Genomic DNA, 23,412 nt, shown 5'->3' with positions numbered 1-23,412 from the left:
TGGATTTTCTCTTGGCAATCTGACTTCAATTCAATTCAATTCAATTCAATTTTATATGTATAGCCCAAAATCACAACAACAGTCGTCTCGATGGGCTTCGAAGTAAAACATGAACTTAAAAGGATCACGAATACAAAGAGTTCAATGGGAGAATACTAAAATGAACTAACAAACTGACTATGCTATACTGGCATCCCTGCCCTTAGACCCCCCTTCGCGGTAAGGAAAAACTCCCCAAAAAACGGATTCCGGAAAAAACGAAGAAACCTCAGGGGTGCCCACATGAAGGAGGGATCCTCCCCCAGGACGGACAGGCGATTTACCAGAAATCTTAGAGAAGAATTAACTTATCTAAATCTACAACTACATATATAAAAGTCCAGCAGACGAGCTTCATCCGGCCGTGGTTGTGGGGACAGTCAAAGGCGCGAGTCGAGCCGGAGGCAGGAACCACAGCCAGGTGTAGGAAAAGGAGCAGAGACGAGGTACTCGGTCAGGTACAGAGCAGAGACGAGCCAGAGATGAGCCAGAGGCAGGATCCACAGCCAGGTGTAGGAGCGGGAGCAAAGGCGAGGTAAACGGTCAGGAACTGGAGCACGGATGAACCAACTGGAGTCTGGAAGCACTCCCACTCCCCAGGAGGGGAGAGGAAAAGAGGGACAATACATGAATCGCACTGCACCAAACAGAGGCATGGAGAACTAAATGATAAATTATGATCAAGAATAGAGGAGAGGAAGGGTAGAAGTAAAAAAAGGAAAGAGGACAGAACCCCGGAGCACCATAGTTACCCCAGCTTCAACTTCTAGCAGCCTTTTAAAAGAAATAGTTATTATTAAGTTTAATTTAAACAAACTAACATTAAGTTAAATAATCTCTGAATACTAACTAGTCTGACAATAAGCCTGTCCAAAGAGGAATGTTTTCAGTCTAGCTTTGAATGTAGAAACTGAGTCGGCCTCTCTTACATGAGCTGGGAGTTTATTCCATAAGACAGGGGCTTGGTGGCTAAACGCTCTACCTCCAACCGTACTTTTACTAATTCTAGGAACCACAAGCAGTCCTGCATTTTGCGAGCGAAGTGTTCTGATTGGTTGGTAAGGGACTATGAGGTCCTTAATATAGGACGGGGCCATTCCATGTAAGGCCTTATAGGTTAACAGGAGGATCTTGAACTTGATTCTGGAATCAACTGGGAGCCAATGGAGCGAAACTAACACAGGAGTGATGTGATCTCTTCTGCTAGTTCCAGCTAACAATCTAGCAGCTGCGTTCTGAACAAGCTGGAGACTTCTTAAGGAACTCTTAGGACACGCTGCTAACAAGGAGTTACAGTAATCCAGCCTCGACGTAACAAATGCATGAATGAGTTTTTCAGCATCACTCTTAGAAAGTATATTTCTGATCTTAGCAATATTCCACAGGTGAAAAAAGGCAGTTCTGCACGCCTGAGATATGTGAGCCTTAAATGATAAATCCTGGTCAAGTAAAACCCCAAGGTTTCTAACTGTGGAATTGGGGGCTATACTTATGCCATCCAGGGAGACTATCTGAGCAGACAGAGCATCTCTGAGGTTTTTAGGACCAAGTATAATGACCTCAGTTTTTTCTGGGTTCAAGAGGAGGTAATTAATTGACATCCAGGTCTTGATGTCACTGATGCAGGCGTTCAGTTTCTCTATCTGGTCATTCTGGTCAGGCTTCATGGATAAATACAACTGCGTATCGTCGGCATAACAATGAAAATTAATGCTGTGTTTCCTGATTATGTTTCCTAGGGGTAGCATATAAAGCGTAAACAGGATCGGTCCCAAGACTGAGCCCTGTGGGACTCCATAGTTGACTCGAGTGCACTGAGAGGAATGGCCATTTACATTAACGAACTGATACCTATCGGACAGATAGGATTTAAACCACTGGAGAGCAGATCCTCTGATCCCTATGTCCTGCTCTAATCTATGGAGTAAAATACCGTGGTCGATAGTGTCAAAAGCTGCACTGAGGTCCAACAGGACCAGAATAGAAAGTAGTCCCTTTTCTGAGGCCAATAACAAGTCATTAGAGACTCTAACTAGTGCAGTTTCCGTACTGTGGTGGGGTCTAAACCCCGACTGAAAGTCTTCAAAGTGGCTGTTGTCCTGTAGGTGGCAGTAAAGCTGCTTAACTACAACTCTTTTTAGGATTTTGGACTTCCTCTTACAGTCCAAAAACATGCTGTATTCATTGGTACCTCTAAGATTTTTTTTTTTTCTGAAGGAAAGATTTTCCCTTCAGTTTTGAATGGTAGAGTGTATCTGGTGAACTGTTTAGAGTGTACCCCCTCTTTGCCCTTCAGGATTGGGTTGCCTTTGGTATCTCTATGACCCTGAATGGATAGATTTCCCTTAATAATCCTCTTAAAGTTGTAGTTTCTTGTTGCTATTGCACCTTTTCCTGCCATCTTGTTTTTTTCCACTCAATTTTCTGTTAAAACGCTAGGATACAACACTCTGTGAACAACCAGCTTGTTTAGCAATGACCTTTTGGTGGTTTGGCCTCTTTGTTAAAAGATTGTCCTCCAGGCACCTGTCAAATCAGTGGTCTACCTTATGATGGTTCAACTTTAACCAAGACTGAGATCATTTAGAAAGCTTTCTCAGGCTTTTGGTGTTGTAGGCTGCTCAACTCCTGATTGGGTGCAGCTGCTTTTATTTGGTCAGTTGTGTCAGACGTATTTAGGGAAGAATTTAGCACAGTTCCACCATAGACATCAAAGCCCTGTTAATCAGATTAAAGCATCTTATGAAAACTTGCCATCCTGTATTTGGTCCTTGGTGTTTGCCGTCACAGACTTAAGAGATCTTTGCTAATGTTTTGAGTTATTTAACTGATGAGGAGCTGATTTCTAGCATGTAATTTCTTTCACAGTATTTTAACTTCCTGAGCCACAAACTTTTGGGTTTTTATTAGGGCTAGGTTGATAAAATCAATATCGATCTGAATTCATCCAAACTTAATAGATCAATAATCCATCCATAAAAGTCGATCTTTTATGCATTTCTTTTTCCTGTGACTTAACACAAAACAGCAGTAAAGAAAAAGTCTGCTAGCTTTATGCTCTCATATAATGGATTTTCCCATAGGACGGCTAATGCTAACGCTCGTTGTTCGACCTAAACATACATCGCTGATTAAATGAACAGCTTTATATATAACTCTTTTAATGAAACTTTTTTTACGTAACCATTTGAAGTGTAAAGCACCGTTTTTTACTCAAATCTTCCTGAATAAAATTGAATATCATGAATATCTTCAAAACATATATATAGATTAGTAAATGATTCCGATAGAAATATGTTTAAATGTGTAAACCGTGTAAATTCGAAATTAAATCGAATCAAATCGATCCAGGCTCTGGTGAATCAAATCGATTCTGGAAATGATTAGTGATACCCAGCCCTACTTTTTATTACCTTGTTTAATACCACATAAAAATTAAAGGCTTCAAACTTGTGAATCTTTTTGTTATAATTTTATATAGTATGCTAAATTCCCTTCAAAGTCATTGAATCACTCAAAAAATTGAACTTTTTCACGATTGCCTAATATTTTTTAGCTGTAATATTTAATATTTGACTAAAATTAAAGAAATGACAAAACAATAGATTTGCCTAACTAATGATGAATTTTTTTCTATAATTGGCCAAAAATTTAGTCATTTACAGCAGGAAATCAAACTGTAGCTTAACACCAAGCTTTTGAGAGCTTCGAGGCAGCAAGCTCTGTAGGTGCTGATGAATGAAAAGATGCTTCAAGGACGAGAAAGAATAACATATTGCAAGTCAGAGAAAGCCCATAAGACCCTTTTTCAAAGTTCTCTCTGCATAGTGCCAAAACGAAGGATAAGAAAAACTCTAAATCTTAAAGAAAGACATTTAATTTTTTGTGTAAACTTAACTGATTAGTGTGTTAGGAACCAGTGCTGTAAAAAAAAAACAAGGCTAAAGCATTTTATACATAAACTTGAAAAAAGCATTGAAACCCAAAGATGGAAAGGTCATGAAACAAAGGGGGAAACAAACAAAAAAAGATGAAAACTAGACACTTAACATATTGAAGATGATTCACCATAAAGAAGATCGCTGTAGATAATTATCAGCTTGTGACACACAAAACCTGAAATCAGAACATGACAAGAACCAAGAAAACAAAGCAAATAACACAATCCCCACAAAGTGTGTCTGTAGTTTCATACGTTTTTGTTTTATTTGACATTTGTGTATTTTATTTCACATTAATCCTGCACATGCACGTCAGGGCTGGCTTACTATGATTGGGTAAGGGGGTCTAACGAATAAATTCAGGGTGGGACTAAGCTTCTTTTGTGACTGAACAATGCCAATTTCTACTGTATGTGAGGAACAGAAGGCACAAAAATAAAGCCACAGATGGATAGGGTTCATAAAAATGGCAATCTCTGCAGAGCTTTAGAGGCACATTTGGTAGGATTTTAGCGCATTCTTTGGTTAAATAAAAATGTTCTGCACTTTAGAAACCTTTTCTCATTTATTTTTGTTTGCAAGAACAAAGGGAATGCAGATGTCAAGACGAAGCTTTGTTGGTGGAATTGCTCTGTGATTTGATCTCATAATGCAAAACAAGCCAAGAGTTTGTCATTGTTATAAGAAGTACAGCTATTAATGACAGTAGAAATATGAAAATATAAGTATTCAAGCTCTAAGACAAATTTTAAGAATTTATTAGGCGCTTACACAAGAATCTGGCAGCTTAACATAGGGAGTTAATTTGTCACAATTTGTCATTTTTGGGAAACTTTAAATCTGTTGATTTTGCCGGTGCATATAGTTGATCTTATTTGTTTTCTTGCAAAAAGCTTTTATTTTAATAACTTTTAACCCCTTGTGCTATCCTAGACACTTTACTGCTGGGAGTTAGGTCATCTAGACCCACTAGACAGTGTGCTGAACCTTTTTTCTTCAATGATTTGTGAACCTGGTGACCATGGATTACATGAAATCTTTCCACCTTTATCCACCTTTGTCATGGTAGGGAGAACACGTCAATGCAAGGGTGGGGCCATCTAAGATAACACAAGGGTTTATAATGAATACCTCTAGAACTAAAGGTATAAGTTTCAATAAAATGGAACTATTCTAAATTAAAAGATCAACACTTGTATTTCTTATCTACCATGTACTTTTAACAAACACAGTAATGTTTGAGCCCTGTGACAGACTGGCGACCTGCCCAGGATGTCCCCTGTCTTCGCCCACAGGTGGCTGGGATAGGCTCCCGCCGGCTGCCCTGTGACCCTCAAAGGGACAAAACGGTCACTCATTCATTCCTCCAGAAGATGAATGAATGAGTGATTAATGTTTGATTTTTGTCAAAAAACCAAGTATACATTTCTCCAGACAAAGCAGTTCTCACAATTTTGTTTAAATCAAAAGCCAAAAATACGATGTATTTTTTTAAATGAAAAAAATACTGTCACCAGTTACCGTGGTGGCCCCACCTGTGTTTGTCCACATTGGCTTAAGTGGGCAGTTAGTGGGCTGGCTCAATATGCTAGCCAGCTGGCCAGTGGACAACAGAGTTCAATCTTAGGTTTCTGGATAGAGTGTAGCTGAAAATGGAAAATGCTGTAAAAAGAACAAGAGAAGCACTAAGTTTAACAGTCTTTTTTGGAGTCGAGTATTTGTTTGTTTGTTTTGTGATTTAAATCTTTTTAAAAAGTACAAATCTGAAACACATATTTTAAAGTATTTATCATTGAAAGATATTTTTTTGTTGTTGAAATTAACAATTTCTTATTATAGTCCCAAAGACATTCTATGGACATGCTGTACTATAATCTCAAATGTGCTGTGAGCGTGTGAGTACAGCCGTTTGTTCTGGGAATGGAAAGGAGTCAAGCTGGAGTACGGCACAGTGTGGATTAAATGTGCAGGCTTTTTCTCTGAGTACCAGAACATTCAGTCAATTCATTGAAAATGCGAACGAGAAACTCAGCATCCCCCTAGATAGACTCTTTACAAGTGGGATGATGTGCGTCTTTCAAGTGTCAGGAATTAAATTAGAAATTTTTTTTTAAAAAAGGGCTGTGTACTGTAAACCTAACTTCCAGCTGCTTAAAGTGTATCATGTAAAAACCCCCAGACAGATGTTCTCCTCTCACACTTCCCCCTCAGCAGGCTTAGCCACTCATCTCTGCTCCAAGATGACAGTATAGTCAAGAATAAATTACTTTGACACTGCACCCGCTAAACACTGCCCGTCATTCCCCTACTCGCGTGCGTCTGTTAAACCACATTTTCTCTGCTTCATGTCCAATAATCTCAAGTGTGCCCAAGCTAGACCAGCTGAAGAGCAGTGATGGAAGAAACTGTCGAAAGTGAGGGTTAGACGATCAGGAATGCCTCCCAACGTCATGGAGCTACAGTGCATCATAAGTGTGGTATGTACTGGCAAGCCCAACCTCTGCTTCATCCACTCTGGACCTGATTATAAAGTGTCCACATGGTGGGCAACAGATCCCAGGGTTTGCGGAAAATGTTAGCCTTTATGTTCAAATCTAACGTGTTTCCAAGGAAAAGTTCTTAAGCTGAGCTGTTTTCCGGGACGTCGTAAGTTGTACCAGTATCCAAGAATGTGGGAGAAGCTAAATGAGCAATTTGAAAAGTGTTTTCTATAGAGTGTTTACAACTACACCCACTAAAAATCTTTGTATGCTTCTTAAAACAGCATTGTTACTAAAGGTAAGCATTAAAAACAAAGCCATTAATGTACTAAAAATCACCTGCGATTAAAGTGATCTTGATATTTAGAGGTAGATGTTTTCATCGCTAAAAAGAGGGAGGTCAGAGTAATAAAGTTTTTCATAAATCTGTTGTAATTTGATGTGCCACAGCCGACCTGCTTTTGTAACATATTGGACATCCTATCACCAAAGACTGTCTGCAAAAGAGCTGCTCTTTATTTTTCCAAGCCCCAAAGTTCCTGAACTTGATGCAAACCAGGAAGTATCCATTTCTTAAAATAACCAATGGATGCAGGCTGCAAAATGGAGCCATTTCCTATTGATTCACACGTGTAAAATGTGATTTTAAAACAAATGTGCAGGCAGGTGTCAACAGTTTTTTATTGTTATATTCATAGGTTTGTTTGTTTTTTATTTATGACAATTGTGCATAAAGATGTGATTAAAAATATATATATCATCTGCTTTAGCCCTTCAACACCGGAGATGTCACCGACGACTCCTTAATACCACACGCTCTTTGACGTCCTGTAGCTCTTTAACAGTAAACTCTTTAAACAAGGCAAATCAGCTCATTCAGATACAGAGAAAAGCGGCTTTTCATATCGTGCAAAGCTGCTTTTCTCTGCAACACTATCTGCTGATTTATGTTCATTGTACTTCTTTGTACTTCACTGCTGTAAAGTGTTGCATATTAACAACTTGCGTAAACGGTTGAAGAGTAAGGTAGTTGAAAGAGTTTATGTAATTAGAGCTCAAACGTGCATATTTAGGGGTATGTTTTTTAATTGGCAGTCAGGTTTACCCAACAAAGCCTGAAACTTTATTTTGTTGAGACCAACCAACATGGAACCATCAAAGTGCCTTCATACAGCTCAGTACAAGTTGGTGCTTGATGCCACACACCCACAATTATACAGTCCTTGTTTTAAAGCCATAGGTTCACTTTTCTTATGGCTACCCAGCATTGGATGAGCAGAATTTTTTTTTTAGATCAGCTTTCCTCAAACAACACCTCTGCTGGAAGCTGGAAGCCCTTGTCTCTAAGTGTTGTATTCACATTGGACTTTCTTAATTCAACATCTCAGTTCAGCCTCTCCAGCCCATATCAGGCAATTTTACCAGCATTTTCTGCTTCTCATCTTCTTGCACACTCCAGCTACCTCACACTACAATAGAAAAGTCCATAACATGTTAACATCATAACCTATAATGTTAAATCGCTTCATTTTTTGTGCTAATAGTCGTAAAAAAAATCCTGTGGGGTTTTTTTTACTCAGTTTTTTTCTATTTTTAGCAGCAGAGCTTTAACTTTTATTTCAGTTACAACACTTAAAAAAATAGATATCTGTGCGTGACAAACATGACCTTGGCATAATTTTGAAGCATTCTCTGTTTTGGGTAATGAGTCTCTCCTAATAAGCAGATCTGTTCCTCCTCTGCTCTACTTTGCCTAACTGCTCACAATTGCACTTGAAGTGCAGGCTCTGCTCATGAGCGATACATGGTGAACCCCACATCTTAAATCCAGTCCATCCACACAAGTGTGAGAAAAACAGCATATTAATGTCATCTTGTTTTTATTGCTGGGGCCAGTTTGAGCAGCTTGAGATAGCTGCTGTTTAGCTTGCCTGCAGTAGGATTTACGCAGTGCTATCTGTAAGAAATCCATTTAATGTGACAGCCTGGAGCCGAGCTGTGTTTTATCTGAAGCTATACCGAGATTCGTGCTAGAGAAACTGCACGTTTTGATTCAGCTAAAATGTTGTAAAAAAATGTCATTTTTTTTTAAAACATGGAAATTTACACAATGATAAAAGGGTCATTTTTAAGAACATTTTGTCGTTCATTTTTTAGATTGCTTGTCATTTGTGTCATTTTAAGTCCTTCTGTTTTAGGAGAATAATAGCAAAGTTAATAAATATATTGATATTTTCTTTATTTTTGGGGGGCTTTTTTAAAAGATGTTGATGAGTAAAGATCAATGACCTGGGGAATGTTGGAGGAAGTCCAGCCCACTGACAGGGTCAGCTTGTATTAAAAAGGATAAACACAAAGAACCTTATAAAATGGATAGATGTAATCCTGCTTGTATAGAATTAACCCTAATAATTTCAAAATAGGTTAAATAACTAATAAACTAAGTGAGATTTTGGGTCAAAAAATGATAATAAAAAATGGAAAGCAATAATTTGCTCTCTCTTTCAGAGTGGATGTTTTGGCTCTCAATGCGATGATGCTGCTAAAGCTCTGATAGCATAATAATGAAGCTCTAATGTAGAATTCCTTCTGCCAGCAGTTGAACAATGGCAAGCAACTCTCTGAGCCTTATTTTTTAAATGATGTGTACAGTGTATTTCTGGCCTGTGTGATACATCACATGACTCCAGAGGTTAACACGTGCAGACTTATGGGTCTTTTATTTTGTTTTCCCTTAAACCAGTAGCTGCAATGTCAAAGTCAATTCGACAGGCAGGGAAGTTCACAGCTTTGAACAACTGCCCCGCAGCTTCAGCCACACTTCTGTTGTTTACAAAGGCACAAAGGCAGAGATGCAGGTAGTCAAAATCAAAAACTTCTTTTTTTTATTCTTTTTTTTTTAGAAGTTTCATGCTTACATAAATGCGTTCCTGCATCAAAATCTGTGTTTTCTTTTTTTTTTTTTTTTTTATCAGAGGGCACCATTTATAAATGACCTTGAATCAGCTCTATTAGGGAGTTAATCTTGCAAATTAGTTGTTCATCTGTGTCTGCAAAGAAAAGCTATAAACACGACCGAAAATCACAGAAAATTAAAGAAATCATCAAAATCAATCTCAGTAATTTTTTTTCGTTTGTCAAGTTGTAGGGAGGATTGAAAACCTCAATAACAGACAGGTTTTGAGTTTCCCTTTCTTTTTTTTCTTTTTTTTTTTTAACTTGTCCTGTCCAACAGCTGGGCAGGCAGATGAGAGCTGAGGGCCTCTTGTGTTGGACATATTTTACTTTAACAACAGGGGTTATTAATCTTCTGACAAACCAGAGGTATGTCTGAATAAACCCCTTTTGTAATTGAGGCCAAACTTTATTAATTTCAACCATGTTTGAAAATTTTGGGTGTTGGACCGGACGGAAAAGGAAAGAAGGGAAGAAAAAGGGAGGGATGTTAGAGAGAGAGGGGGGTAGGAGGGTGATAATGGGAGGGGAGGGGAGGGGGGATAAGACCATGAAGCAGCATAAAGCAACAAGTTTACTGGTTGTTTATCATTACGGTAAGGTTCAAATGTAGTACAAAAGGGGCGGGGCCTGTCCACACACACACTCGAATGTTATCAACACACCTGTTAGCTGCAAAAATGTCCACATGTCGACATGCACACAATACAGATAGTGTTCACACACACATACTTATGCCTTAAAACCAACTAGCGTGAAATATTTCAGTCATTCAATCATGCAAACTGTTAGTGCAAAGGTGAGCTAACACCTGTGCTCAGGTGAGTGTTTATGTTCTTCTAAAATGGATGGTGGAACGCGAAAAGAAGGAGGGAGAGTGCCCAGCCATCCCCACCCCAAGACCCCCGCCGCAGTAGCAGCGACAGCCGGAATCCCCCCAACGCCACACGGGAACAGGCAGGGAACAACCGCCCCCCGGGCGACCAAGACCGCCACCCAGGCCAGGGCCAGCAGGACCGCCGCGAGGCCCCCAGAGCCAGAGAGCAGGGAGGTGCGGAGGGAAAGAGAGCGCCGCCCCAGCCCAACCAGGAGAGCAGCCCCCCCGCCGCGCTGGGAGAGCCCAACGCAGGGCCCCACCGGAGAAGGACGACCACAGCCCCAGACGAGCACCCCGTCAACACCCAGGATTTTCCGGGCATCCCCCCGCCCCAACCCCAGGTACGAGCCAGGACCCCCCAAGGGAGACCCGCTCCGCACTCCAGGCAGCCACCCACCCGGCCCACGGTTGGTCCAGGGAGGAGCAAGGCAGGGGCCCGCCGCCCCCGCCCAGGAGGGGGGAACCCCGAGGGAAAAAAGGGGGCCCACAAGGGGTGTTGTAAATATGGCCCGACCAGGCTCGGCCACAGTTGGAAATTTGGCGGGGCCCAGCGCTCAGGGGCAAGGACCAGGACCCACCCCCCAGGGACACGAACACCCCCGGCTCAGGTGTAATGTGAACCCCCCACCGCCCGGAGAGAGCACCGCCGGGCCCCGGAAGCCGGCACCCAGGGGACACGGCCGCCGTCGCCAAGGGGCCCGCACCCCCCACCAGGGAAGGGGTAGGGGACAGATGGTCCTGGGTCCCACCTTCCTTGCAAAATTTGTGTGCGTGTATGTGTGTTTGAGAGGTTGTTTGTGAGTTTCCTTTTCTGGCACACTGGCACTAAATGTGAATAATTTGTCAGTAGAATAAAGAGTCATAAAATTTATGTTTGAGCCAATTCTCACTGTGGTGACAAAGCATTGATGTGCTGCCTCAAGTGAAAATCAAAAGTGCAGCCTCTTTCTTTAATTATATTTTATTGTGTGTAGGCCAGTAAGGAAAAACACCACCCTCGGATTACTTTAGTGAGAAATTCACTGATAAAAATAATCTAAACCTAATAATCTAAAACTGTAGCCAACTGTTAACACTTTGGCAGGTTTTTTATTTTGGAAGTCCATGTCTTTAGCAATGTCAAACACTAAAAAAGGCTTTTTTGTGTTTAAAGGACATGCTTGTTTATCTTCCACAAGGTTTCCCTGACAAGACAGTTACCGAGCACACTTTGGGAGAGGAGGAGCAGTATGAAAGCTGTCACCTGCTCTGGCTGCTGCTGTCATGTTAAACAACCCATCTGCTTGAACATCGAAAGATTCCCACAGTCTAACCTCAGTGTTTGAGACATAAGAGAAACCTGGCAAGTCCCACAGCATTGCTCTGATCTTCAGCGCTTGTCTGGACCATCTGGCGTATGCTAAAATGTGCTGTCAACCTAACCAAGGCCATGACAAAAAAAGACATAAGAAAAAGATAACAGTAAAGCATATCCACAGGTTATAAGGAAACTAAACACCTTTGAAACAAACTACTCATTTATGTACTATTTTTCTATTACTTCTGTAATATTGTATTATGATTCCTTGAAACTCATCGGACCTGATGTTAATGACCTGTAGAAAAAAGGGGCTGCTGCATCAGAATCATTTTACCTTGATGCCTGAAAGCTTTTGGATTGATTGTCATTTTTAAAGACCCACTCCAATGAAAGTTTTTTTTTTTTTAATATTCCTGTGGCATTTTTCTGATGATGGGGGGCATACATACAAAGAATTAAGGTTAAAATTACATTTCTAAGTATGTCTTTAGTCAAATTGCTGTGAATTGGGCAGACTAAACAATGTCATTGGGAAAAGCTTGTAGCTGTGATGGAAGTAGTACAGTCGGCTGGCCACAAGCTCTGCTCTATTCCAATGCAACCACTTGTAGACAGCTAGATCCATGTATGACTTCGTTTTCCTCCTTTAAGCTGGCTCAAAACTGTACGGCTGGATAACTCCAATATTGCTCACCATTTTTGTTGCACCAATCATGTTTTGTTGGGGTTGTGTGGGGCTGTTAGATAACGGGAGAGAGTGTAAACAAAGGGATAATGGGAAGTTGGAGAAGGCTTACTCCACACCAACGTTCTTGCCCACAAATCAGAGGCAAATTTCTAAAGAACTCCTTTCACTTTGAAGGATTATGTTCTAGAAAAGACAGTTTTTTTTAATTATTATTTTGGCTAAAAATGGCATAATTATAATTAAAGACCACTGGGAATAAAAACTTCACTTAAAAAAAGTTTGAAAATCAAAGCTATGACATCACTTCCTTCTTCAAAACAGGTGTTGACTAGTTCACTTATCCAACATCTGACAGAGCATCTGATGGAACAGATGGCATTACGTGGTCTCACACTTACCACACATGAGCCAAGCTGGCTTGAAAAATACACAGCATTTGCACAAGTATTTGTTTGATGTGAATAAGTGTTTTGCTCTTAAGGTCAATTAATCTGAATGAGCAGCAGGACTAAAAAACTAAAACTATGTATTTTTATAATGGTGTCCTGGAGTGAGTGGGGGGGGGGGGGGGGGGGGGGGGCTTTTTGGTGCTTAATTAGTTGCATTGCTTTTTCATACAGAACCTAAAGTTTAAAAAACGTTTTCTGTGGTAGGTCAGATAAATGTGAGGCAGTAAAATAACTCCTTTTAAATGTAAGCATAGTTTTATGTGGTTACAGATTGATTAATAACTTTAGCTCATTGGCAGTTCAGAAAAAAGTACATGCAGAATATTTAGGATATGAGAGGCTTTCGTGTTTGATTTGGTCAGACACATCAGAGGTTTTAATGAAGTTGGTTGTGATTGCAGCAGATCTGAAGCTTGTAATCACGATTATTTTGACATGCCATGAATGCAGCATATTTCGGGAGCCTGTGCAGTTGCCTAACAACCAAAGGAGGCTTCAAAAAAAAAAAGTCTGCAAATGTAAAATATATCTTTGAGGGGGGGTTATCAAGCAAAAAAAAATAACGTGTTTCAGCAACTATTCTTGAAAGGTTCATGTTCATCAGAGAGTGCATTACCAGGATGTCACACTGCTCTTTTATTGCTGACTAAACCTGGGAACAGATCAATGAGTCATCGCAGAACAGAAAAAAAGACTCATTTGAACTTTTAGAAAGTAGTCTTAATCTTTTCACTCACTCTCAAGATGTGTTTGAGAATGTTATTTGGTTCTGATTGGCCAAGCTGTGCCTAGAAACAGACTATACTTGTACCCGTTAGCTTGAGGCAGCAAAGCCAAACGCTCGCTCTGTAAGCTTAGATGAACTAACTTTCCAATTACAACAAGCTATTAGTAGATTCTCACCACGCAGTGGGGGTAGCGGATGGCGTTACCCAGTCTAAGTGTTATTACTGCAAACATGCACTCTGTACTTGTGGAAGCACGGAGGACAGAAGACATGTTTCCACCACTATCTTTGAGATTTAATATTTCCATTTTTCAAACGTCTTTTTTACTGGAGAAAGGAAGAACAATACAGAATTTAAAAAGTATTTGTTTTTTGTGCATTGTGAATGTATTGGAGATCGAAAAAGTGTGGACAAAAGTAGTAAATATTAAGCTTAATATTTGGGCATTTAATATCATCTGTCCAGAATTATATTGAGTAATAGTGAATATTTAGATATTTTATATGATAATAAATTTTATATATATACATTTTTTGAGCGTCGCTTCATACATCATTCATTCATCCAGTTGGTAATCATCATTTTCTTCCTGGCATATTTAATCTTAAATTAAACATTCTATCGAAGAAAAATGTAAAACCAGACTCTTTTCTTTGATTGAACTTCATAGATGTTTATTTAATATTAACTTTAATAATTATATTAATTAGGTCTTGAAGTGATATCCGCAGCTATTGCTAGATTTATTTTGATTCATTTTAGCACCTTTTTGGCCCCATGGAATTAACATAGCATGCCTACTAAAGGTATAATAGCAGACTGCAAGAGACTGCTTTTTTGCCCTTAGAACAAGGAGCTGGAGGTGGATCAATACCTCCCTCATCTTCCCCTCAGCTGATCACTAGAGGCAGCAGGGGAACTGAACAACTACAAGAGACGTTTATTACAGGGCTGCCGGGAGGCTCTGTGGGACACAGATCAGCATCCCTTGGTTGTGCTTGTTAGCGAGCTCTGCTTAGCTGCGTGTTGGTGTCATGTCCCTCCGGGTCAGTGATGGGGGTTTTGACAAAGTAGCAGCGATTACACCCGCCCCAAGAGCATTAATGCTTTGTCAAAGTATGTTTACTGTAGTGTTGACACAACTTCGACTTTTATCTTTGTCTCGACTCACCGATGGAACCCCAAATTTATAGACCCAGTTTTTTATTCTTTTGTTGTAGCTGAATATTATTTGCTATTATCAAAATAAAGATTTCTATATTATTGGGTTATTTATAGAACCTGAAACGCTTTAAGCGCAGAATCAGAGTGTGTTGGCATGATATGTCCTCCCTTTCGGTAGAAAAATCAACAAGATCTTTCCAATTGACAATAGTTTTACTGTGCTGCACTTTATAATCGATGATTCTCTGCTTATTGAGATCTCGTGATTGATTAGAAAAAAATAATAAACCATCTTCTGCTTAAAGCAATCTAGCTTTCCCTTTCAGTTACTGGATTTTTCAGACCTTTTGTTGAAGCTTCTTAACACTAAGTATTAAGGCAAGCCTCACATAAAATAGTTGCCTTAGAGGACACAAAATGGAAGTCAGGCAGTAGTCAAGTGAATAAGAAATACATGCTGAATAAATCAAAGCTACTGTATGGTGTCAAAATAATGCCTAAACTATTTGGCATCAAAACTGTAAAACCAGGAACCAAAACCCAAAATCCGTGAACCAAAACCCATAATTTGCAACCAAAACTCAAATCTGCATATCAAAATGCATAAATTGAGAACCAATTGGGATTTTTGATGCCAAATAATTTAGGCATTATTTTGACACCATACTACTGCAGTACCTGGAATTCAAAACCAAAATAGGTGATACAAAGCAAAAATCGGCAGCACACGCAGGAAACATGGGACCCAAATGACCCTAAGCAGAGTATTACCTGATGACAGATTCAGGTTACACACAAACAAACAACTTGCTAGCTGCATTAAGTAAGGAGCTTTCATGAAGTGAATAGATAATAAGCTTAAACAATTAAAACAATGAGAACAGGAAATACATTTAGTTTAGTTGATTTAAAAACTTGATCAAGTTTGTTATTGTTTATTGTTTTGTCACCTGGCAATGACTTAACTCTAATATGATTACATCTGAGTGCAACTTTTCACAGGAAACAACCCACATGCATACAGCATCCACTCATAATAATAAGACAGTTTTACTTTAATAAATATGAGTGGGCTGCTTCACTGACAGAGGTCCCCCTGTCTGAATAAAAAGTCAGTGCAAGGGCAGTAAACCGGCCAGTGTACGAGGTGTGAGTCATGACTGTATTGTTACATACAGTAGAAATGTATTTATTTGATGTTGCATGACCAGTTGGAGTTTAAAGAATGTTAGATGTTAGGAGTAATTGAATACGCTTTTATTTCAATTAATTTAGTTAATTTGCAATTATAACCATCTTACACAGATGTTGTATCAAAGGGCGACAAAAAGTAAAAAAAAAAAAAAAAACACATCAGAGATTTATTTCAGAGCTTTGATAATGACAATCCAAGTCAGTCCAGATAATAACAGTAAAGCCAGATAATCCTAATTGAATGCCAGTGATCTATAGAAGGGACCTACAGATTAGATTGAATGGTTTGTCAGTGTAATTCCCACACAAATAAAGCAAAAGGTGATAGTCATAAAAAAAAAAAAAAAAAACGTAAAATGGAAGATTAGGGAGAGACTTCCAGCATTACCAGACTATGTAAAGCGGCCATTTGATGTGACCATGTGAGGTCTGAGAGATCAGAGGCAGACAAAAGCAAAAAACACTGGAACAAAAGACCCAAGCCACCAGCAGAAACGTGCTTAACCCGGGTTCATGAATGCACATTTTGCACATGGCATCACACTGGACAAACAGGGAGGGGCTTCTTCCTCTGCTGCTGTTTACTAACACATGTCCACCACCTACAGTTGGAAAAGACTCACAAATTTTGCTCCAGTTTTTTTCTCTCCCAGCTCTGACATATGAATGACTTTAAGCGTATTGACATAGAATTTTCATTGGAAGTGGCCGCTTGAACGTCATCGCAGAGGGCAGTGTGACTGTAGCTCAGCATTGAACATGATGAAGACAGACAAACTCAAGTCCCTGGAACATTTGTTATAGAACAAAAAAAGATAAGCTTACCATTGTGGCACTGAGCAAACAAACACCAGAGGAAAAAAAACACCAGAGTATCAGAACTAAATAGATTTAGGAATGACTCCAATAACAAGAACACAGGATTGGGATAGACAAATTCCATCAATCCATCAATTTTCTAGACACTACAAAAATAGCCTCCTAGAAATAGGTTACAAATTCTTAAAAATCAGAACAGTTTCTTTAAATAAGAAAAAAAATCTGCTAGTAGGATAGGAAAAATTTTCTTAACAAAAGTTATTTTTTTTAGAAAAATAATTGAATTATTTTGCTATTGAAAAACTTCTCTGATAAGATTATTTTTCTTACATTTTTTCTTGAAACTAGAGTCTTTTTACTTTCCCAAGATTCACTTTTTGCAGTGAACCCACCTAATCCCTTCTAGGATCACAGGATTGTTGGAGCCAATCCCAGCCAACACGCACCTTGGATGACTTGCCAGTCCAATGCTGGGCAACACAAGCACACACAATAACATTCTCAAAGGAATCATAAAACATCTATTTAAACAAAAGAAATCTATTAGTAAAGGCAACAATAAGGCAACAGGAAAGAGACAAATAAATCCAAGAACACTGAAACATCTGGCAGAAGACAAGAAACATATAGTTTAGGGACTACACAATATCATAATGGAGAAGATTAAAGATCAGATTGGAATTTTCTAGATTAATCCAGTCCTCCCCATGTCTTTTATAGGACTCTCTTTGCCTCAGAACAGCCATTGAACGCAACACCAAAGTAAAACAAATCAGAAGCAGCACAAAGTTCTGGATGGAGTCACAATTACAGCTCAATACAAATGTGTACACCCCTTGAACAGGCATAAATTGTGCATTTTAGTTCTGTGTTTTCTGCTTGTGAAATTGTGTGTTATGAGAAGTGCACAGCAAGAAGATAGAAATAGGATCTCTAATGTACTTTTTTTTATTGTGTTAACACCCTTGTCCTGCAAGTTGAAGTATAAAGGGCCAAGTGGTTCTGCTTTGGAGGTAAATATACTGCATGAACTATTAACTCAACATTTAAGATTATGTGTAGTGCAAAAGAGCCATTTGTTGTAATGAAGCCACAGAGAGCCATCACAGATTGTCCCAGTCCCCCCCCCCCTTTGGGCCCCCCTCCATGCTCATAATGCAGTTTTCAGCTTCAGCAGGCAGCTGTTTCCAGTGAAAAAAGGAAAACGGACATGTTTTTAAAAACTGCTGTGCATTTATTGCTCAGCACCAAACTGACACATTGAGGGAGCAGCTGGTGAATATTGTGGAATATTTAACAGCTAAAGGGCCAGATATTTCCCTCTGGAGCTTTTTTTGTGACAATAAATAATGCTCAAAGGAGAGAAAATATTGCCCTTACATTTGTTTAGTGGCCAATGGCACAGCTAACTGCAGGATGTGCAAACAGAAAGCTGTTTGCTAACAACTTTGGAGGTGATAATATGTCAGTGTCATGCTTTGATTGCCCCAAGCAGCACAAAGACAAACAGCAATTCATTCTGCATGCTGGGAAATGCAGTTCCATCTATATTTACATTTTTTGAATTGGCTTTTATCTTAAATCATGACTAGGATAAACAACTTCTAATCACAAGGAAACAGATTTTACAGTACATCTCAAAAAGTCTACAGTGAATCAAAGATGCAGATTATTTCTGTAACCATATACTGCAGTGCAGAGGAAATATTATATTTCTTTCACTTGATTTAGCTATAATTATTTAAAGTTTGAGGAATAAAGATGAATAACTTTCTTTTTGAAGTCAGCCTGTACATGAGCACATTTTCTGAACATATTTAAAGCTTATTTTATTGACTCCCTGAGTATTTACTTTTTGATTTTTTTATGAAAATCAACCACTTTCCGTATTTGCTGCGCAAGGATATTTTACATTCATTTATTAGCACATTAGCTAATAAATGAATCTTAGCCTTGACAGATCATCAATGACTCAGACACTAAATATGACAGAATGACACACACTGAGAACAGCTTTTCTTTCTCATGCTGCTCTAGTGATGCTCAGCGCATGTTAGATTTTCATTCATGCCATGGATGGGTGTGCGTGTGGGCAATTTAGCACATCTATGCCTTTGCCAGTGTGTGTTGGCGTATCGTTGTGTAGGAGTGTTTCAGTTTGTCAGCAGTGGCGCCTACAGGATGTGAACACCCGGGCCTATGCAGTCAGCTGGGGCAGATGAATTGCAACGAGCTGCACGGTTGTAAAGCTGGTGGATTTGTCAGCACAGAGTGGTGCTCGTCCAGCACCACTGACTCAGATGAGTGGCTGCGAATGCATGGTGGAGAGTGTATGGGAGGTCAGAGGCGTGTGAGAAGCAGTGACCCAAAACAGCAGTTTTTTAAATGTGTGCAGGTTGCATTCTGTGTTTAGCTTGCAGGCAAGATTTCATGCTTGCCTTCGGACAGGACTCTTACCATTGACTGATCGGTGAGTCACTCCACTCTGAAACAGACAGCCTCTGTTCCAAGGGATTTTAATGCAACATGGATATTCTGCTGTATAAACTGACTTTCATAACCTTGATGCAACATGACTGTTCAAAGTCAGCTTTAAGTAAAGTGAACCCATGCTGGGGGAATAAGAGAGCCTGACATACCTCCGCTTTGTATTCTCGTTCTGCTTCTCTGCTTGCGTCATATTGCAGATGAATTGCTGAGGCTCTTCAATGGGCCACCATCTCTGTATTTATGACACAGATACAGCACAGTTAATGACAAAACCAACCGAACTCTTCAATAAAAAATAATTATAACACTTGCACTGACAATCTTAAGTTATTTCACTGACCAGTAGGCTATGTTAGATTTAGTGTTACATAGAATCTATACATTAGAGCTGTCATCTGCTGTCAGCTTGCTGCTGGTTTAAGGGGCTGATATGGACATTATAGCGACAGTTTTATTTTAGATTGAATTCTCTTTTTCTACTTGTTCAAAGAATACAGTGGAAGAGACTGAAGTACAGCTATAAATAGTTCCCTCGGCCTCCGAATTCTTCAGTGAGTAAGCATTAGGGGAGATTTATCGAGCCTCATAGTTTGAGTCGAAGGAATCACAATTCACTCCACAGTAAGTAGATTTCAAAGAATGGCAAAGAACCAAAAAAGACTTGTGAAAATGAGGCCCCACTTCCTGCCCTCCAACAAATAGTGGTTCTTAAATATAAGACTCATTTACATGTATGAGTCACAAAAGAGTTCTCCTGTGAGGAATATGGCAGAGAGAAGGAGAAATGTCTACACTGAAACATAAATCACAATAAAAACATTTTATTAGTTGACTGATTTTGGTATTTACTACAAATCAAGCCCATTAAACCTGCCTTTTATGTTACCGTATCAACACAGACCTCAAGCGATTCAGCTATTTCCTAGGGACATAACCATGTAATGTGAAAGGTAAAGCAAGCAAATGTATGCTTCTAGGAGGCAAACTTTAAAGACTAAGAATTTTAACACATTAAGGTATGAGCCTGTAGTCACTTAAATGTAACATTTTATTTTTAGCTATTTTTCATCCATCCAACCTTGCACTTCCAAATTTAAAGCCAACATTGTATTGACAAAGCTTGAAATTTTAAATAAGTGCTTTAGCCCCTTTATGCTGTATGTCACTAACTTGCAATGAATGTAATCCAGGATTCCATTTAATTTAGCACCACATTGAAAGGCAAAAACATTGAAAATATTTTAATGAAAGTGAAAATAAATTCCGGCATGAAGGGGTTAAAACCTATACGAGCCTTAAAAGGGCCTAACTGAACAAGTGGCACCATTGATGTGTTATGATTGAAACTATGTTTAAAACACCGTAATGCTGAATAAATTATACCTTTGAAACTCTTCAATATGAATTTGTTTTAATTTTTCTTTTAATAGGAGACCAATCATCCAAATCAATCATTGCTTTTACATGAAAAAATGACGCCCTACCCACCCTATCTTTGACCAACCAGTCAGCCAATCAGAGCAGACAGAAAAAGATGAAAGAGGCATGGGTTCATTCAAAATGTTGTAGGAAGATGGTAATACATGGTGCTCTGTCAAGAAATAATCACATTCTTTTAAGATTGTTTGCATAGTACATTAATTTCTGCTTCTTGGACACCAAAGTTCTTCTACTTTTGCTCTAAAGGCTTAATCAGCTTTGAAAGTAGCTGGAACACTACAAATATTAGAAAGCAAATTATTTTGAGCAATTTTCAAAAGTAGGAATACCTATTTTTAAATCCAGTACACATTAGACACTGCTGTGTGGCTGGAAGCATTAGTAAGTTGGCTTTATATATTAAAAAAAGGATGCAAATATCCCAATAAGAGCTGGGTGTCGAATAGTTTCTCTGATCATTGCTATTAAAAATATTCTGCTTAGGATTTCTTTTTACCAGACTATAAAAGCAGCATCTGGTTACAAATCACAGTTTTAAAGGTTTCTGGAAATAAGGTCATTTAATTTAGGCTTACTGTAAATAGTCCTGTTATTCCTCCTGCATTGTATTGTACAATTAAGAATGATGACCTTTTATTTTAACAGACTGCCATGACTGTAAATGTGCTTCCTGCAGCGCTATTTTGTCTAGCTGCTCCACCTGGTGTTTTTTTGAGGAAACATCACACTTTGTGTTTGAGGTTCTGGCGCTCCACAAAGGTTTTTCCCTGCTCTGCTGTCTTTTCTGCCAAAACAGCTCATAGCATGGAGCCTGTTGAATAGAGCAAAAATAAAATTAATAAACTAACACTGAATATTTTTAAAAGAAGTATGAAAGCAATAGGAATTATCGTTGGTCTAAAATGAGTTCTTTTTGTCTCCCATCACAGGACAACCCTTTGGGGTCAGAAGACCTGTATTAACAGCCGATGATGTTCTGAAGACAGTTTTTTGGCCATCATGAAAGGGTTAGGAGCCAGCCGTAGTCGCCACCTGTCTGACTCCTGTGAGCCAGCAGGATGCACACAGAAACCTCTGTGTCCTTTGAATTCTGACCCACACAGCTCCTTTTTGTTGAGCCCGACCATAAACCATTATCCCACTCTGGATCCCCATCTCTACCAGTGCCAGCCTACCAGCCCCACCTCCTTGACCCAGGACTGCCTGCTGCCCTTTAATCAGATGTCCAGCAGCAGCACCTTCCCTCGTCTGCATTTTACACCCCAAAATGACCAGCTTGAATGCTCCCGTGGCTGCATGGCTGGTGGCGTACCTGGACAGGGCAGTAGAACGGGGCCACTATCCACTTCCTTGTCAATGGGTATGGGCTTGGGTTTGGGTTTGACTGGTGCCCCCATGATCACATCTGGATCAGCCACTATCTCTTCTGCAGCAGTAGCCAAGATGAACCGGTTACCTTCCAATCTCTTGGATCAGCTTGAAAGGCACCTGCCTCTGCAGCGCGACGGCTTCAGTACGTTGCAGTTCCACAGAGGACGTGTGTCCAAGCAACGAAGTGAGAGTCCAGGACGTATACGACATCTCATGCACTCTGTGCAGAAACTATTTGCCAAGTCACATTCCTTGGAGAATTCTGGGATAAAAGGTGGCACAATCGGGCGTTCTGCTGGAGGAGAAACAGCAGGAGGGGGTGAGGACGGTGGTAGACCAAGCCGCAGGAGCAAAAGCAAAGACAGAGCTAAAACCGAGGGTCCCAAACAGAGACCTAGACCAAGCACCCTTGGCCTGTGGAGCTCAGATGATGCCTTGGATAATGACAGTCCCAAAGCTGGCCCTATTGCTGTAGGTTACCGCAACCCGCTGACTATGATGACTCTTGGCAGAGCGGTGTCAGACAGCCAGGCCCACACCAGACACATCCCACAGGGCTATAACACTATTTCTGCACATTCTCTCAAGACCTCAAAAAGCAGCAGTGACCTCAAATTTCTGGCATGTCCAGCAATGCAGTTCGGATCCAAGGAAGAGGAGCCAAAACCAAGAGAAAGCAGGGATGATACAGCGATGAAGAGGGGCTCTTGGTCCACTCTTACCTTCAGTCAGGCAAAGCAAGTTTTGCAGAAGGGCTCGGCCACAGTCAACAGGACTCTGCTCAAATCAAAGTCCAGCCATCAAGACTTGGCACAAAAGTTCCTCCAGGTATGTTATCATCAAATCTTTTCTCTAATTGATTTTCCTGATGACTTTTTGAAAATTGTTTTGTTTTCTAATTTGAATTGTATTTACTTTGGTACAAAAACTTTATCATTGTAATATTTCTTAGGACAGTAACGATCCTGCACATGTCTTAGTGATCGTATTCAGACACAAAATGAGCATTCTTTTATGTGAAGTGTTGACTGTGCAAAATTTGAGCGGCAAAATCCTAAGTTAATCTTTGTGTTTTTATGATTCAGGTCCCCCTGGATGACTGGACTGGAACTTTAACCTGTGGTCAAAACAAGGGACCTGAGATCCCTTGCAGAAGAATGCGCAGTGGCAGCTACGTGAAAGCAATGGGAGACCTAGAAGACAGTGAGGACTCAGAAGGAAGCCCCAAGCCTTCGCCCAAATCTGCAGCTCGTCGGCAGAGCTACCTGAAGGCCACACAGCAATCTCTGAGCGAGCAGCAGCCGCCATTGCCTCCGCGCAGGTGAGCCTTACTCCATTAAAAAATGTGATTATCATACACTGACTTTGTTTCATTTGCTTTCCTAAAAAACAGTCCACCACAGAATAATCATGTGAAAATGCATCATTTATGCATTTATTCAGGCGGTCAGCAGGTGGCAGCAACCCATCATACATT

The 23,412-nt window shown here is 39.9% G+C and overlaps 1 protein-coding gene across 6 annotated transcripts in view; it reads left to right on the top strand.

Moving 5' to 3' along the window:
• dlgap4a (discs, large (Drosophila) homolog-associated protein 4a) overlaps positions 1–23,412 on the top strand; it is a 94,042-nt gene that overhangs the window by 53,020 nt on the left and 17,610 nt on the right. For all 6 annotated transcript variants that reach the window (XR_013657467.1, XM_011477408.4, XM_078950387.1 and 3 more), the window contains 2 exons: positions 21,494–22,763; positions 23,021–23,256. Coding sequence is in view for 5 of the 6 variants with exons in the window: in XM_011477408.4 (XP_011475710.2) it covers positions 21,564–22,763; positions 23,021–23,256 (1,436 nt within the window). In the remaining variant the exon portion in view is untranslated. The remainder of the gene's footprint in view (positions 1–21,493; positions 22,764–23,020; positions 23,257–23,412) is intronic.

The sequence above is a fragment of the Oryzias latipes genome, chromosome 7 (assembly GCF_053564925.1).
Source record: "Oryzias latipes strain Hd-rR chromosome 7, Olatipes_Hd-rR_3.1".
Taxonomy (NCBI): Eukaryota; Metazoa; Chordata; class Actinopteri; order Beloniformes; family Adrianichthyidae; genus Oryzias; species Oryzias latipes.
This window is presented reverse-complemented; position numbering and strand designations above follow the sequence as displayed.